The 17,520-nt window shown below is 47.8% G+C and overlaps 3 protein-coding genes across 3 annotated transcripts; 1 reads left to right on the top strand and 2 right to left on the bottom strand.

Moving 5' to 3' along the window:
• Nucleotides 1-284: 284 nt before the first annotated feature.
• Nucleotides 285-4,045, bottom strand: LSM2 (LSM2 homolog, U6 small nuclear RNA and mRNA degradation associated). Its single transcript, XM_037842910.1, has 5 exons — nt 3,665-4,045; nt 2,984-3,051; nt 1,068-1,098; nt 892-951; nt 285-783 (listed from the first exon to the last, which is right to left on the bottom strand). Exons 1-5 carry the CDS (start codon nt 4,028-4,030, stop codon nt 658-660), a joined length of 651 nt encoding a protein of 216 aa, XP_037698838.1. The 5' UTR covers nt 4,031-4,045; the 3' UTR covers nt 285-657.
• Nucleotides 4,046-4,691: 646 nt separating this feature from the next.
• LOC119539382 (heat shock 70 kDa protein 1-like) lies at nt 4,692-7,966 on the bottom strand. The gene is made up of 2 exons (XM_037842909.1): nt 7,877-7,966; nt 4,692-7,091 (listed from the first exon to the last, which is right to left on the bottom strand). Exon 2 carries the CDS (start codon nt 7,076-7,078, stop codon nt 5,153-5,155), a length of 1,926 nt encoding a protein of 641 aa, XP_037698837.1. The 5' UTR covers nt 7,079-7,091; nt 7,877-7,966; the 3' UTR covers nt 4,692-5,152.
• A 351-nt stretch (nt 7,967-8,317) lies between these two features.
• LOC119539982 (heat shock 70 kDa protein 1-like) lies at nt 8,318-10,814 on the top strand. Its single transcript, XM_037843926.1, is given in 2 exon segments — nt 8,318-9,171; nt 9,173-10,814. Coding segments are annotated over 2 exon segments (1,926 nt in total). The 5' UTR covers nt 8,318-8,601; the 3' UTR covers nt 10,529-10,814.
• The last annotated feature ends 6,706 nt before the right edge of the window (nt 10,815-17,520 follow it).

Below are 17,520 nucleotides of genomic sequence, written 5' to 3'. Positions count from 1 at the left end.
ATTTATGGAAGTACACAGAGGTGGAGGGCGGTGAGCAACCCCAGTTGCATGTACAGTATAAGCAAAAGGCTGGAGTGAGGAACTCTGGGTAGGGGCATGTTCAGGCCACACGGTACAGTCCAGATGAGGTATTTTATGGATTAATACAAGGAGAGTCGCGGCAGATGATGCTGAGAAGTTGGGATGGATTCTTGGCTGTGGGAGCAGAGTAACAGGGCTTGGATGAATCCAACATTCCCTTCCCACCCCACAGTTTACCACCCAACAGACCACAGAACCAGAACTCAAATTTGCATCATAAATTTTATTCCCGATGCGGGACAAGTCCTTCACCCCCATATGGAATCATATCCTGCCCTGGAGATTAGGAGACTTTCCCTTGAGCTCCAGGGAAGTAATGAGAAGGCAGGTGCTGGGGACTGGGAAGGCTTTACACAAGTTCCCCACCCTACTGAACCTCTCATTCTCAACAGACCATAGCTGCTCCCCACTTTTATTTCTATCATCCACTCATCCTTATAAAAAAAAAAAAAAAGGCTTCAATATAAAATACACACACACAAAAATCTCAAGTATTGGGGACAAGGAATCCTGGACAGGGATGAGGTCAAGCAACACCACTGGAAAAGGGAAGGGAAGGGAAGGGAGGAGGAGCCATCACTGTTTCTGCTGCAGGGCCTCCTTCCTTGCTGCATCCTGTAGCAACTGTGTGTCAACCTCATCTGCTGGCAACTGCACATAGCGGACCACTGAGCCCCGGATGAAGCAGTTCTTCACTGATAACTAAACATAGATGGACAAATGTGAAAACACCCTTAAAAATGTCCGCTACCCACCCAGAGGCCTCCTGCTTTTGGAGGTCTTTCCTCTTCTTGGCCATCCCTGACTCACCATATGAGGATATTTCTCAGGGTCTGTGACACTGATGTCAGTTAATTTGATGTTGAGATACTAAGAAGAGAAGATGGACACCATCATTAATCCTAGAAACAAGCTGCAAGTACCCAGCCCTTAAACCTTTCCTCTCCTTCCCCAAGACCTGATTCTTGGCCCTTGCTTTATCTCACCTGATCCACAGAATGGAGGGTTCCGCAGATGCTGTTGGGGGTAGAGGGAAGAACTGTTATTAGTTTACACCAAAATCAACACAGAGGTGACTTGGTGACTTCAGGGCTGTGATGAAGGCATGGTTGGCAGAAGTGAAAATGTGAGGAAGCCCAGAAAAGGTGGAACCCAAGGGGGCATTTCTAAGCCCTGGAGTAAGAAAGAGCTTTAAGTGGTATGTTATTTAGACCCTAAATCTTCCCCTCCCTAAACCAACCCACTCTTAATAGCTACCATCAAACAACTGTTAAGCATGAGCCCTGTATTTGTAATTTTAACAGCCACCTTACAAGACAGAAGTAGAGAGGCTCAGAGAGGTTGTATAACATATCCAAGTTTAGAACAAATAGACAGGGATTTCAGTCCAAGTCTGACCCCCAGAACCATCAGCTATTTTCAAACAGTTATTGCTTTGGAACTAGAAGCCTTATATGTAGATAAAGGTAGCTAGAAATGCTCTTGATGATGCAGGGGTATCTACTCCCTTCCCCAATCCTTGAGCCCCATGAATGTTAATGAGGAATGTTATCTAAACACCAGTGCTCCAAGTCATGGAGCTCTCTCCCAACTTTTTAAATTTCTTTAGTTTCTCTCAATTTCTTTAATTTCTGTCAGTGGCTACCATACTTTAAGTACCACAACATCAAATCCTATGAATTGTACTTCTTCTCCCTCCATGAGCTGTGAATCCCTATTGTCTGCGGACTTCCTTTCAATGTTTCTGTAATCCCTTTCTAGTTTGACTTCTACAAACCCAGGTTTTGGAGCACCTCAATCCAAACCAGACTCCAACCTGGTCACCTTGACCCTAACTGTCCTGCATGTCCTCTCCAGAGTCTAAGTTCCTTAGAACTGTGGTTTTCATTGATGTATACTCAAAGATTTTATGAGTCCATCACAAACTAGGAAACACAGTATAACATAGTCTGTGTGCATGTATTGTATTTAAGGTTGTCAGTAGTTTTTTCCTAAGAATAACTGCTCTAATTGTCTTTCCTACTTTTTAGTATTTAAAAAAAAGCCTTTTAAATGAGATGATGATAACGGCACTTTTTAAAGTGTCCTTATCTTACCAAAAATAAAGTTGACAATTCTATGTTGGACCTCCCACCCCACCCCTACCCCCCATTTTTGTAAAATTCTAAAAGTCTGAAATTCAGTGTCTGAGACCTCCTGCTTCTTTGGCAGTCTCACCATATCCCTGCCTGCTCAAAAACTTTTGACACTACACCAGTTGCAGTGGAAGCAACTTTCAGGAATTGCAAAAGGTGGTGCCACTTCATTCAACCCCTTGAGGAGGAGCTGTTTGGCACAAATGTGGTCTGACAACAAGGATAAGAGAAAGAGCTCTTCCCCCAACCCATGGGACTGCCTTAGAGTCTTCCAAGTCCAATATGTGCATTGACAGTGGCATCGGTGCCATAAATTGAAATCCACAGTACGTACAGCATGGAAGTGCCACAATTTAATAAACTGATTCCCTACTGTTTCCAACTCTGGGTATTACAAATAAAGCTACAAACATCTTTGTACATTTTATCTTGAGGAAGTGATTCTTAAATTTCTAGAATTTGAGTCAAAGGAGTATATAATTTAATCAGAAAAAATAAAAATTCTGTTCATTTAGTAGGAAAAAATTTTATTGCTATCTCCACCTTCTGACGTCTCTCCAGTCTTTACTCTTTAAATTATATATTACTTTGTATATTTTCCAAAACACAACTCCCCAGTTAATGTGTAAGCTGAAGGCAAGGGCTGATCATTTATTTCTTCAGTATCTCTCCCACCTTGCCCAGCCCTCAAACACTTGTCAAATTAAAGGGGTTCCAGGTCCCTGGGCACAATCATCCCCTACAGATTTGTTGGAATAGGTACCTACCTTAGGTCATTCTTGAGTTCCACAACCACATCCTTTCCCACGAGGGACTTGAAAAAGGAGTAGAAGAGCTATTGGGCGACAGGAGAAAACCATCACATGGGGAGGTCACGGTAGAGGGGGTGTTCCCTGCCATTTCTCGGGTGCTAGTTATTGGGATCTCCACCGCATCCCCGGCAGTTCTCAAAACTTCACAGGAAAGAAGACTCACATGACAGGGATGAAAGGCTGAAGCCCAAACGTTGTGCACACTCAACTGAGCCCCTCACTTGAAGCCCCAGAGAGCGGCTCTGCCCCGCATCCCTCGAGACCCCCGGCCCCGCAATCTCAAACGTCCCACCTCTCTTGGGATGCCTGACCATTACTAGTTAATTGTGGAAAGCATCCCACCCGAACCCGCGCGCTCCCGAAGCCCGTTCTCCGACTAGAAAACGCTTCTTATGTCTAGCTTTTCCCTCAAGCCTCTCTCTCGTATTTTGTTTTGGAGTTTTTTCTCATAAGACAAGAAAAAAAAATCCCATTTTCTCCCAAGTGCTTCAATGAACTTGAGGCGCAGGAACAAAGGAGAGAGAGAAAATCCCCCTGGTTCAATTCCAGCCCAGAGGGACAAAGCCCGCACCCCCCACTGTCCCCAAACCGCCCGCGCTCCCGGAGGGCCCCCCCTTGTGACGTCACGGAACCTACCATGATGTCCGCGCCGCGAGCCGCTGGCCGCACGGGGAAGTAGAGGGCGGGGGCCGCGGGTCGGGGGCCGGGAGGCACCTGGAGCACGAGCCCGCGCGTGGGGCGGGACAGGGTCGCGCAGCCGCCGCGGAAAAAGCCTTTGAAAGCTCTGAGCCAAGGAAAACCAAGGCGCGGTGGGTTCACAACTCGGGAAAGGCGGGCGGGCGGGGTAACGCTGCAGGCAAGAGGGCGGTGCTTCCTGCCAGGCCACTTCCTCCCGGAGCGGCCGACTCCCAACACGCAGGCGCGGGCTCGGCTTTGGCCACAAGGCTGCAAGATTCCCTTACCGGTTTTTGTTGGTTTCTTTGACAGTGCAGTCCGCAGCATGCTTTGTTTACACCCTACAGAAACTTCCTACTGAAAATTGTTGGGAAGTTTGTGTAAACGTATGATTCGTGCATTTTAAACATGTGTCATGTTACTTTCGACAAAATTTTTAAAAAATGTTTAGTCCCTGAGATAAGGAGTCTGAGGACAAATCTTGATTTTTAGCAAAGGTTCCCAATAAATAAGATTTCTCCCAAGGACCCAACCCCCGTCTCCACATTTCTTATACACTTTTGCCTAGGACTGTCCATATCCCTTCCAGTATTTCATTTTCAAATATTATCCTCTCAAACACAGAGGGATATGAATGCAGTTACACACTTATATTCTATACTCATGTCCTTCAAGCATATACAAAATATGCGACATGACACAATAGGTGGAATATTTTTTTCATGGACTATAAGACTACGAAATCCATTTCTCATCTCACTTTATCTCTACGTAAAAGTACCCATTTGTCATAAGTGGACTGTGAGTACATACATGTTGGATCTCCTAGATCCCTCCAAGTAAGTCACATCAGGACATCAAGGTGAAGTTTGCCTCTTGGAGCTGATGCCTAAAGCACCTAAACCAGCCTAGATAGCACTGGTTTAACCACAGTAACTACTACAGTAACTATAGTTAGCAAGTGACCTAGCTGATTGTTAAAAATTATCTTCCTGTTTGAAACAATTCCTTTGCCCTTAGCAGTTTAATCATTCACAATGAGATCACAATGAACACACTCTCTCCATGAACTCTTCTTTTCACTAATTTTTAAGATACACTCACAAACTAAAGATACCAAAAGTAATTTGCTTTAAGAACAAATTTACTGAGTGACAAATAACCATCCACACAGGAAGAAGAAAGTTGAGGCTGGCCAGAAATAAATAACAGACATTCAAATTCATCAAACGGTTCAAAGAGGGGCCTAGGTTTCCTAAGAGTCCCATTGCAGTGTCAAAACAGGACCTTCAAGTGTGAAAAGGTTGTGTACAAGACTCCTCCATCAGAATCCAAAGGATGGTCACCTTAGGTTCAGATCTGGTTAATTTCAGAATCAATGATATTTGAAGATGAGAGGAACAAAATTCATCTGAGAGGCACCCTAGAATCCTCCAGTCCCAGATAGGATTAATCTACTTCTTCGATAGTGGGGCCTGCAGCAGGCCTTCCAGTTGTATATCCAGTTCCACAAGAAGGTCCGGTGCATCCTCCCTGGTAGAGTTTTGTGATGACTGGGTTACACACCCTCTCTAATTCCCTTCTCTTGTGATCACACTCATCTTTATCAGCCAGTTGATTGGCCTCCAGCCACAAAAGGACCTCATTGCATTTATCCAGTATTTTCTTTTTATCAGACTCACTGATCTTGCCCTTCAAGCCTTCATCACTCACAGCACTCTTCATGTTATAAGCATAGGATTCTAAGGCATTTTTTGCAGCAACTTTCTCCCTCTGGGCCTCATCCTCAGCTTTATATTTCTCAGCATCCAGAACCATGCGCTCGATCTCCTCTTTGCTCAGGCGGCCCTTGTCATTGGTGATAGTGATCTTGTTGGCTTTGCCGGTGCTCTTGTCCATGGCTGTGACATTGAGAATACCATTGGCGTCAATATCAAAGGTCACCTCAATCTGAGGGACTCCCCTGGGTGCAGGAGGGATTCCAATGAGTTCAAAGCGCCCCAGCAGATTATTGTCCCGCGTCATGGCCCTCTCACCCTCGTACACCTGGATCAGCACCCCAGGCTGGTTATCAGAATAGGTAGTGAAGATCTGTGTCTGCTTGGTGGGGATGGTGGAGTTGCGCTTGATCAGGACAGTCATCACGCCCCCCGCTGTCTCCAACCCTAGGGATAGGGGAGCCACATCCAACAATAGCAGATCCTGTACCTTTTCAGACTTGTCACCCATCAAAATGGCTGCCTGTACTGCAGCCCCATAGGCAACTGCCTCATCGGGGTTGATGCTCTTGTTAAGTTCACGTCCATTAAAGTAGACCTGCAGCAACTTCTGTACCTTGGGGATACGTGTGGAGCCCCCCACCAAAACAATGTCATGAATTTTAGCCTTGTCCATCTTGGCATCCTGAAGCGCCTTCTCCACGGATCCCAGGGTGCCCTGGAACAGGTCTGCACACAATTCTTCAAACCGGGCTCTGGTGACGGTTGTGTAGAAGTCAATACCGTCATAGAGTGAATCAATTTCAATGTTGGCTTGAATGCTGGATGACAGGGTCCTCTTGGCCCTCTCACAGGCGGTACGCAGCCGCCTCACTGCCCGTTTGTTCTGACTGATGTCCTTCTTATATTTCCTCTTGAACTCTTCCACGAAGTGGCTCACCAGCCTGTTGTCAAAGTCTTCGCCCCCCAGATGGGTGTCCCCAGCTGTGGCCTTGACCTCAAAAATCCCATCATCTATGGTCAGGATGGACACATCAAATGTTCCTCCACCCAAATCAAAGATCAGGACATGTCGCTCTCCCCGACCTCCTTTATCTAAGCCATAGGCAATGGCAGCAGCTGTGGGTTCATTGATGATTCTTAGCACATTGAGTCCCGCAATCACACCTGCATCTTTTGTGGCCTGGCGTTGAGAGTCATTGAAATATGCTGGCACGGTGATCACAGCATTGGTGATAAGGTGGCCCAAAAAAGCTTCAGCAGTCTCCTTCATTTTAGTCAGTACCATAGAAGAGATTTCCTCAGGGTAGAAAGCTTTCCTCTCGCCTTTGTAGGACACCCGCACCTTGGGTTTGCCTCCTTCATTGATCACTTGAAAAGGCCAAAGTTTCATATCTGATTGCACCACAGGATCATTAAACTTCCTACCAATCAGACGTTTGGCATCAAAGACAGTGTTCTGGGGATTCATAGCCACCTGGTTCTTGGCCGCATCCCCGATGAGCCGCTCCGTGTCGGTGAAGGCCACGTAGCTGGGGGTGGTGCGGTTGCCCTGGTCATTGGCGATGATCTCCACCTTGCCGTGCTGGAACACCCCCACGCACGAATAGGTAGTGCCCAAGTCGATGCCGATGGCCATTCCTTTAGGAGTAGCCATGGTTTTCTGAGGCCTATTGAGAAAGAATGAGATAGGATTTGGGCAGAGTGCTTTCAGTACAAGATAGACAAGAGTCTTCTCAGCCAACTCAGAAGGTAGAAGGGAATGGGTGTGGACTATTTCCACATTCACAGGGCCTGATTTAACTGTCTTGTTCCTTGGTCTCTGACATATTTTATTGTGGGATTGTCCCTGTCTTCTGCTGAGCTAAGGTTACCTTACCTTCCCATCTCCCCAAGAAAAATAAATGTCGACATTTGAGTTTCTGCTCCCCTCCTGGACTCCTTTACTCTCTAATAGGGATTCTTTGGAGTACATTTCAACAAGTCTGAAGCTGGGTCTAGAACTCCTCTCTAATAGGGATTCTTTGGAGTACATTTCAACAAGTCTGAAGCTGGGTCTAGAACTCCAATCAAGACCACACAAGTTTTTTCCACAGAAGTGGAGCACTACAGGTAGTCTCTTCCTATATCTTTCTCCGGAATAAAACTTATGTTCTCTGAGGCCAGTGACAGCTCAGGAAAGAGCTCCAACGTCTTTGCTTTAATTTTTCTTTTATTATTTTATTTTACTTTAGTTTACTTTATTTCATTTTCCAAAATCTTTCTGACGTGTTCCTGGGCTGCTCACCACCCTCTTTTGGGTAGCTGGAACTACTTCCTGCCACCTTGGAGGTCCTCAATAGATCCAACAACCTTAGACCTAAACCAACTAAAGAACTTTGCAGCACTTTCTCAAACAAGGACCCGCTGGCCTTGCCTATTCCAACCCCATTCCATCGGAGTCCTCCTGGCTCACCTCTTCTCACGCCGTCTCGGATCCAGTTTGGAAATCTTTCGGATTGCGAAGCCCCGCAGGTAGGGGCTCGCTAAACATACAAACGGCGCGGTCGGTGTCCACCCACCCCCCACCCCTACCCTCCCGACACTTTGAGCCGGGCGGCGTCCTGTCATCCTGATTCCAAACAGACCCGTGAGGTCAGAAACAACATCGCCATTGTAACGCGGCGGCGGGCGCTGCGATGTCACCCGCGACCACGCCCCTCGCCCTCTGGCTCCCCGCCCGGCTCTCCGCCCCCTGCCGCGCTGCTCACACCCCGCACCACCTTCCGCCTCACCTCCTCCCTCCCTCCCTCCCCCGCCCGCGCTTCAACCGAGCGGGACCAGAAGAGTCTGGAGAGTTCTGGGAGGGGCGGCACCTGGGCGCTGACTGGGGCCAAAACGCAAGGGGGCCGAACGCCAGAGGAACCCCCTGGAACATTCCCGACCCGTCCGCCCCGCCGGACTCAGTGACTGGCTGAGCAGGAAAAAGGCGGGGCTCCGAGAACGCATATAAATACAGGACGGCGCCGCCTCTAAGAAGCAGCAAAGGTGAGCGGAGCCCTGCGGCTTGTTCTGTGCACACCCGGAGACCGAGAGAGCGAACCCGTGTCCGGTTTTCGGCAATCTCAGAGCTTCTCGCCATCGATCGCTCCGCCGCCTCCAAGCCTGAGTGTTAGCGCAGCCCGAGCGCAGCAGTCCGGCATGGCTAAAAGCACGGCCATCGGCATCGACCTGGGCACCACCTACTCGTGCGTGGGGGTGTTCCAGCACGGCAAGGTGGAGATCATCGCCAACGACCAGGGCAACCGCACCACCCCCAGCTACGTGGCCTTCACCGACACCGAGCGGCTCATCGGGGATGCGGCCAAGAACCAGGTGGCGATGAACCCGCAGAACACAGTGTTCGACGCGAAGCGGCTGATCGGCCGCAAGTTCGGAGACCCGGTGGTGCAGTCGGACATGAAGCACTGGCCTTTCCAGGTGATCAACGACGGAGACAAGCCCAAGGTGCAGGTGAGCTACAAGGGGGAGACCAAGGCATTCTACCCCGAGGAGATCTCGTCCATGGTGCTGACCAAGATGAAGGAGATCGCCGAGGCGTACCTGGGCTACCCGGTGACCAACGCGGTGATCACCGTGCCGGCCTACTTCAACGACTCGCAGCGCCAGGCCACCAAGGACGCGGGGGTAATCGCCGGGCTCAACGTGCTGAGGATCATCAACGAGCCCACAGCCGCCGCCATCGCCTACGGGCTCGACAAGACCGGCAAGGGGGGAGCGCAACGTGCTCATCTTCGACCTGGGCGGCGGCACCTTCGACGTGTCCATCCTGACGATCGATGACGGCATCTTCGAAGTCAAGGCCACGGCCGGGGACACCCACCTGGGCGGTGAAGACTTCGACAACAGGCTGGTGAGCCACTTTGTGGAGGAGTTCAAGAGGAAATACAAGAAGGACATCAGTCAGAACAAGCGGGCCGTGAGGCGGCTGCGCACCGCCTGCGAGAGGGCCAAAAGGACCCTGTCGTCCAGCACCCAGGCCAACCTGGAGATCGATTCCCTGTTCGAGGGCATCGACTTCTACACGTCCATCACCAGGGCGCGGTTCGAGGAGCTGTGCTCCGACCTGTTCCGGAGCACCTTGGAGCCCGTGGAGAAGGCCCTGCGGGATGCCAAGCTGGACAAGGCCCAGATCCACGACCTCGTGCTGGTGGGGGGCTCCACGCGCATCCCCAAGGTGCAGAAGCTGCTACAGGACTTCTTCAACGGGCGCGACCTCAACAAGAGCATCAACCCCGACGAGGCGGTGGCCTACGGGGCGGCGGTGCAGGCGGCCATCCTGATGGGGGACAAGTCGGAGAACGTGCAGGACTTGCTGCTGCTGGACGTGGCCCCCCTGTCGCTGGGGCTGGAGACGGCCGGGGGCGTGATGACCGCCCTGATCAAGCGCAACTCCACCATCCCCACCAAGCAGACGCAGATCTTCACCACCTATTCGGACAACCAGCCCGGTGTGCTTATCCAGGTGTACGAGGGCGAGAGGGCCATGACGCGCGACAACAACCTGCTGGGGCGCTTCGAGCTGAGCGGCATCCCCCCGGCACCCAGGGGCGTGCCCCAGATCGAGGTGACTTTCGACATCGACGCCAACGGCATCCTGAACGTCACCGCCACGGACAAGAGCACGGGCAAGGCCAACAAGATCACCATCACCAACGACAAGGGCCGCCTGAGCAAGGAGGAGATCGAGCGCATGGTGCAGGAGGCCGAGAAGTACAAAGCCGAGGACGAGGTCCAGCGCGAGAGGGTGTCTGCCAAGAACGCGCTGGAGTCGTACGCCTTCAACATGAAGAGCGCCGTGGAGGATGAGGGGCTCAAGGGCAAGCTCAGCGAGGCGGACAAGAAGAAGGTGCTGGACAAGTGTCAGGAGGTGATTTCTTGGCTGGACGCCAACACCCTGGCGGAGAAGGATGAGCTTGAGCACAAGAGGAAGGAGTTGGAGCAGGTGTGTAACCCCATCATCAGCGGGCTGTACCAGGGCGCGGGCGGCCCCGGGGCTGGTGGCTTCGGGGCTCAGGCCTCCAGGGGGAGCTCTGGGTCTGGCCCCACCATTGAGGAGGTGGATTAGGGGCTCCTCTCTCCTCTGCCTGTGTTTGTCTTTGAAACTATTGCACCTCAAGAACCTAGGATTGCCTTATATTTCCCCTTCCCTCGACTTTGTTGGTTGTAACATTTAATTATACCTCTTTAGATCAGTCGTGCTGGACTTGCTTTTTCAGTATCTAAATGTAAAGATGAATTTACACTGCTTTTTTTTTTAACATCTTGCTTTTTGTAATACTCATATCCAAACTCTGGTCAGTTTTTTCAGTTGGTTACTTGAAAGTAAATAAACATCAAAATAATTGGAGTGATGTCTGCGTTTGTGGTTTCTTTGTGGTCAGAAGGGATTGCATAGGTTGTCTTTATCACAGAATCCAAAATTGAATGGCAGTTTGCCTCAAGTCAGGAGCAGGGATCTTGGGAAGCATGTTATATTGCATTGATTCATCTGTGTAAGGCAAATGGTGTCTTTTCAAGGGTAAAAATGACTTGTTTCTTCTGGGTGGGTTGGCACTGTGTGGGCCAAGAAAAAGTTAAGGGTTCCTGCCCTCAAAAGTGGTTGGGGGAGGAGAGAATCCTGGACAAGCAGGCAGGAAGGAGAGGCAGTTAGGTGAGAGAGTCATGTCAGGGTATTCTGGCTGTGAGCCTGCAGAATTGGCTCTGTCAAAGTTCAATGAAAATTTACGGCTGAAAAATGAAGCAGGCCACTCCATATAGCAAAACAATAATAGTTTATTAGGGAACTTACAGACTGGGAAGCTGGTCCTGGGTGGCCACTGGACATTCAGATTAGTGTTCCTTGCCTCCTGGTGGGTTAGAGGGGGTTATATGGGCAACAACAGGGATGGCACAGAGTCAAGTCAGGAATTAAATGATCATAAACATGTCTCTTTGAAGTTACTGATAGGTTCTAGTACAGAAAGCTAGCTATGATACTTAGGAAGGTGCACATGTGCTTTAATATCCACATAGTGTAGTGGGAGGGCTGTCTGTGTATCTAGGAATTTATGACTTCTCTGTTTTATGGCCTCATGCTCCACCCCTCTGCATGCCTTAAATTCCCTCTGCATGTCCCTCTTCTGCAAATATCCCTGAGCAGTAATCAAGGGGCACATCTGGAGGCAGAATCCACAATAGTATACTGGTACCTCTGCCTGCTAATGTCAAGGGGAAAATTAGAGAAGCAAATCCCCAAACACCCCTCTGTTAGGTTAAAAGGTGATACTATCCAACGAGTTCCATCTCTGGGGAAAGCTGGCAACTGTTTACACACCCAACAGTTTGGTAATGAGTTGCAGCTGCTTTGGTTGCACATTTCAGGAATTAATTTCCTTCTGTTGTAAAAATTAGAAACATTCACCTAAAGACAAAATACAAGATATTTAGCGGGAACTGACATAGGGAGGTCATGACTGTTCAGTAATATGCAAGTTATAGACCCATTTCCTGATAAGATATTTCCCAACATTGGTTTCTTCCCTGGGGATTGTACCAAACTCTAGCCCCCAAGGGTTCTATGGCATGAGGTAGAACATTATATAAAGGAGCCTGTGTATTAAGCCATACGAAGAGTTTGACTTCTGCCCCAATTTCTAGAGAAGAGACTATAAACTAGAGCAATGGGGGCCTTCTACATATAAAATACGAGTCAGTTATTGCTGATTCTTTACCCCGTCCTAAGGAATAAGAATTCTATTCACTTGGGTGGCATTTTCCAGCAGAAGCCCCAGCAAATTTAGTGAGTGCCTTTGGGTATGGCCTGTGGCAATTTCAATTCAAGCCCCTGTTCTGTTCTAATTGGAAGAATACCTTGTTCCAATGTTATTTCTTATTGCTAATGGAGTGGGCATTGGGGCTCTCAAAAGCTCATATGCTGAAGTTTTTCCAGCCTTTGGTTCTCTGTTTAACAGCCTAATTGCTTCCTGTAAATGAGGGGCCCACCCATGCAATGAGTAGTTGGGAGATAACTGCTGCAGCTGGTTTTTTTTTGTTGTTTTGTTTTTTTTTTCTTTTTTCGCAGCTGGTATTTGTTATAAAATACCATTTTTCCTTTCTATGAGACCAGCAGCCTAGGGATTGTATGGAAGATGAAAATGCCAGCCAATTTCTCTTTCTTGCACCTGGTTCTAGACTTGGTGACCTGGAAAATGAGTGCCTTAGTCACTGTCAATGTGTTGTGGGTACTCATATGTACAGGGAAGTTTCTTGAGTCCTCATATTGTTGAAACTTGATTCCCTCGACATCCAAAAGCCTGCAGAACACCTGAAGCAGTATCTACACAGGTTAGTGTGTACTTTAGTCCATCTGATAGAGGAAGGGGTCCTATATAGTCAATTTGCTGGTGTTGCCCAGTGTTCTAGTTTGCTAATGCTGCTAGAATGCAAAACACAAAGAGATGGATTGGCTTTTATAAAAGGGGGTTTATTTGGTTACACGGTTACAGTCTTAAGACCATAAAGTGTCCAAAGTAACACTTCAGCAATTGGGTACCTTCACTGGAGGATGGCCAATGGGGTCTGGAAAACCTCTGTTAACTGGGAAGGCACATGGCTGGCGTCTGCTCCAAAGTTCTGGGTTCAAAATGGCTTTCTCCCGGGACGTTCCTTTCTAGGCTGCAGTTCCTCAAAAGTGTCACTCTCAGTTGCTCTTGGGGCATTTGTCCTCTCTTAGCTTCTTTGGAGCAAAAGTGTGCTTTCAATGGCCATCTTCAAACTGTCTCTCATCTGCAGCCACTCTCTCAGCTTCTGTGCATTCTTCAAAGCATCCCTCTTGGCTGTAGCAAGCCTGCTCCTGTCCGAGCTTATATAGTGCTCCAATAAACTCATCAAGGCCCATGCTGAATGAGTGGGGCCACACCTCCATGGAAATTATCCAATCAGAGTTATCACCCACTGGTGGGTGGGGCACATTTCCATGGAAACAACCTAATCCAAAGGTTCCAACTTAATCCCCACTAATATGTCTGCCCCCACAAGACTGCATCAAAGAACATGGCTTTCTCTGGGGGACATAACAGATACAAACCAGTATACCCAGCCTGCGTTCTCCTCAGTATCTGCCCCATGTTACGGGATAGGGGTCGGCTCCTCCGTTGAGTGCACGCTGGACAGGACTCACAGGCTGTGAGCACATCGCTGTATTTCAAAGAGAAATGTAACCTTTTACATAATGCCCATGCAGTCTTAGGACCCTTGTGTCCCAACTTCTGGTGTAGCCAGTCTGCTTGGTCATGGTTTTCATCAACCTATCCAATTTTAGCTAAGCTGTCAGCTTCCAAATTTCCCAGAGGTGTGCGTAAGGTATGGGCTGGAATGTGCCAGATGGTTATTTTGGCATTGGGATTTTGTGCCTTAACCCAGATATCTTCCCCCATATGTCCTTACTGACTCTGGTCCATTTCTCCTGTTGCCACTGTCCCATCCAGAGAGTCTGACCATGGTACAGGGCCCAGCTATCAGTGCATACAGAGACCGACATAGGCTTATGGACTGTAACCTTCCAGATGGCTCATAGCTCAGCCCACTGATGGCTCTGATGTTCTCATCCATCCATATGGTGTCTGTAGTTATTTGAACTGCTACTGTACACTGATGGGGTTGTCATCTGTAGGAACCATCAGTTTACCAGGCATCCTTAGTTGGGACTCCTACACCTTCTATTATTGATGTTACTTTATTGGTGGCATGGTGTAGGAGAATTTAGACTCTCTACATTTGTAACTGGCCCTAATAATTTATGTAACTCCTCAGATAGTTGGCTGGTATGGAAAAAACTCCATTTCTGTAGACAAGCATGCCGTTCTTACAGTGTGCTAGCCTGTGCACAAGTACTTTTTGGTCAAATACAAGTGTCTTTGACCCATCCATGTACTGGCAAAAACGACTGCAGAATCATTGGCAAAGTCATTGTTATAGGCTCACTTTGCATAAGAATAAGATATACTGTTAACAGTTGTTTTTCAGTAGGACTATATCGTTGCTCTGTTCCTTTCCATAGCTGGGACCAGAACCCGGGTGGTACCTGCTTCCCATTTTGTTTTTGCCACAGGCCCCACCAGACCCTTCTGGAGCTGGCAACATCCAATTCACAAGCTTGCCCTGCTATTAAAGTACCTAGAGACCAGCTTTGTTTTACAGCTATTTTTGTTTGTTGGAATACTAGCACAGCCTCAGTCCCAATGCCAGTAAGCCCCCGCCACCCCTTTTTTAAATCAATCTATGTAATGGTCAAAGTATTTGAGCTAGGTGGGATATAAATGTCTCTGGTAATTTCATAAGCCTATAAAGTCTTGCTGTTCCTGTACAGTGTGAGGAGTTGGACACATTTGTACTTTATCTATGACCATTGCCAGAATGACCTTTGTCTTACCTGACCAAACCACTCTAAGAATTTTTTTTTTTTTTTGGCCTTTTTAAAGGGATTTATTAAGTTACAAATGTACAGTTCTAAGGCCATAAAACTATCCAAACTAAGGCATCAACAAGATAATACCTTCACTAAAGTATGGCCAATGGCCTCTGTCAGCTGGGAAGGCACATGGCTGGCATCTGCTGGTCCTTTGCTCTGGGATGTGTTTCAAAATGTCTTTCTCCAAAATGTCTCTGGGCTTCTGTCTCTCTTAGCTTCTCTCAGCTCTCTGCTTTGTTCTCTTGGGGCATTTCTCTCTAAGCACCTGGGAGTCCTCTCTTAGCTTCTCCAGGACAAACTCTGGGCTTCATCTCTTAACTTAGCATCTCCAAACATCCTTTTGTCTGCATCTCCCAGTGTCTCCAAGCATCTGGGTCTGTGTCAGCTCTTAGCCTCTCCTGGGGGCAAACTGGATTACAAATCCTAGCTTCTCTCCAAAATGTGTCTCTTAGCTTCTTTGCACCCTAGGTATTTTACAGACTTTCCAGGTCCCTGGATCTTGGCTTGTTAAAAGGCACTGTAACAGCGGGGCCACCATTTCTGGAGATGTAATACTGTCAGAAGTAAACATAATATTGTCAGTATAGTGACACTCAGCAGACTTTGGTGGCTTTCCCCATTTTGCTAGATCAGCTTCTACCATTCCGTGACAGATGGTGGCACCGTGTAGGTAACCTTGCGGTAAACCCTGCAAAGTCCACTGCTGCTCTCCCCACAAAAATGCAAATTGATCTTGGCTATCTCCAACTAGTGGGATACTGAAAAAGGCATTACTAAGTCTAGTGCATGATGGAACTCTCCTAACTGGGCCAATAAATTATCAAGAAGCCTTACAATATTAGGTACTGCAACAAGAAAAGGAGGAACAACCTTATTCAAGTCTTGATAATTAACTGTCATTCTCCAACTACCATCAGGTTTTTTCACCAGCCATAAAGGAGTATTAAATGGGCTCTGTGCTGGTTGTATGATCCCCACTCTGGCCAGTTCTTGTAGCCTCTCACTGATTTCAGCATGTCCATCTGGGAGGCAATATTGCTTGGTATGGGTAACCCTTCTGGGTGGGGGCAGGTGCTCTGGGGACCGACAAGCATCACCCGTATAATGGATTTCACTGTGCAGATGTGAAGGCAAAATTCACTGGTGGTGGTGGTAAGGTGTAGGTCCTGTAACACATCCACCCCTAATATATATTTGGGAATGGGAGAAATACATACAATATACTTTTGGGGGTGAGGTGCCTGACTTGCAATGTCAGCACTACTTGTATGGCTTTTTCTCCATACCCATATGTCACCTTTATGGACCCATTAAATCTCCAGGGATTCCCATAGATGAGTGTGCACTCTGCTTCAGCATCAATAAGGGCTACTATGTGCAAATATTTTCTTGGAAACCACTAGATAACTAACTCTATGTGAGGCCTCCGATCACCTGCTGCGGCCAATATTTGCAGGCGACCATGGTCCCACCCCTAATCTATAGGGGTAGGGGATATCCACCTCTTTACACCAGACTTTCTTTCCTCAGAGGATGATGTGGGAGTGATAACTGGTGGCACAGATTTAGATGTTGGCAGAGGCTGATATCTTTTCTCTTTACGCAGCTTTTGCCAGAGTCCTTCTAATATAGCATTAGGTTGTTTATTTTTTTTCTATGGGGGTCCCTGCGGCAGTTAAATCAGCCCATAATTGTTTACGGATTACAATACAGGCCCCCTTTGCCCCTTCCCTTGCTAGGTCTCTTTGATTACTTTCCTTACCTCTTTCGACAGTATTCTTTCTTGTCTTGCCCAGTCTGCTATTGCCACCCAGTGACTGGGCCGGTTGTCAAGTGGGCTCAGAATAGCTACTAATGTCCCATACCAGGCTGGAGGCGCCATCTGGTCCACCAAAGTGTTCAGCATATACCACATGCTTCATTCCTGATTCTCTTGTATCCTGTAGTTCTTCCATAGAGAACCATTTGCCTATTGTGGACAGCATGGCCCCCTGATTAGGCCAGACTAACTTTGCAACTAAAATGCACCACACTAATACATTTTCAATGTCATTAGGTTTTTGCTGTGCCTGGGAAAGATGCTGACAAAGAGAGGATGCATAGTTATGCTAACATTTTTGCCATTTCCACTCCTGAAAACATAACACTTTCTTTCTCCCCCTATGTCCCAAAATCTTAGTAAACAAGCAGCTATGCTCTCTCAGTCCTTTTGTTTAAACTTTTCTGTTAATTCTACTAATTCTGCAAGGTTTTACTACCTCATTACTGTTTGCTTCTGAGCAGGGATTGCTTCCTGAAGGTCATCTGGATCTCTGGTTACTTTCATTTGTGAAGTAATTAATGGCTTTGCTTGTTTAGGCTCATCTTCAGTTTCAACTTCCTCCTCCCATTCTCCCACTTCTGCACTCTCCCAGGGATCCACGCCTTCGGATCCCAGTCTTCCCTCTGGATAACCACTTGGCATGCTTCTCCTTTGCGCATTTTAGCAACTTTACATGCCATTACTTCTAATGGCCCCTCTTGGGTTTGTACCTTTTTTGCTAATACATCAGTGTTGTTGGAAGATGCTAACCTAATATTTTTTCTAGAGTTAAAGCTTCTTCTAATCT

Source organism: Choloepus didactylus, chromosome 7, assembly GCF_015220235.1.
Source record: "Choloepus didactylus isolate mChoDid1 chromosome 7, mChoDid1.pri, whole genome shotgun sequence".
Taxonomy (NCBI): Eukaryota; Metazoa; Chordata; class Mammalia; order Pilosa; family Megalonychidae; genus Choloepus; species Choloepus didactylus.
This window is presented reverse-complemented; position numbering and strand designations above follow the sequence as displayed.

Bases quoted from the DNA above. Each gene is read 5' to 3' on its own strand.
- LOC119539382 (XM_037842909.1), bottom strand. From the start codon at position 7,078: ATGGCTACTCCTAAAGGAATGGCCATCGGCATCGACTTGGGCACTACC.
- LSM2 (XM_037842910.1), bottom strand. From the start codon at position 4,030: ATGCTGCGGACTGCACTGTCAAAGAAACCAACAAAAACCGGTAAGGGA. The intron at 952-1,067 runs GTGAGATAAAGC...TTCTCTTCTTAG, and splicing joins CCCTCCATTCTGTGGATCAG to TATCTCAACATCAAATTAAC. The intron at 784-891 runs GTGAGTCAGGGA...ATCTATGTTTAG, and splicing joins CTGAGAAATATCCTCATATG to TTATCAGTGAAGAACTGCTT.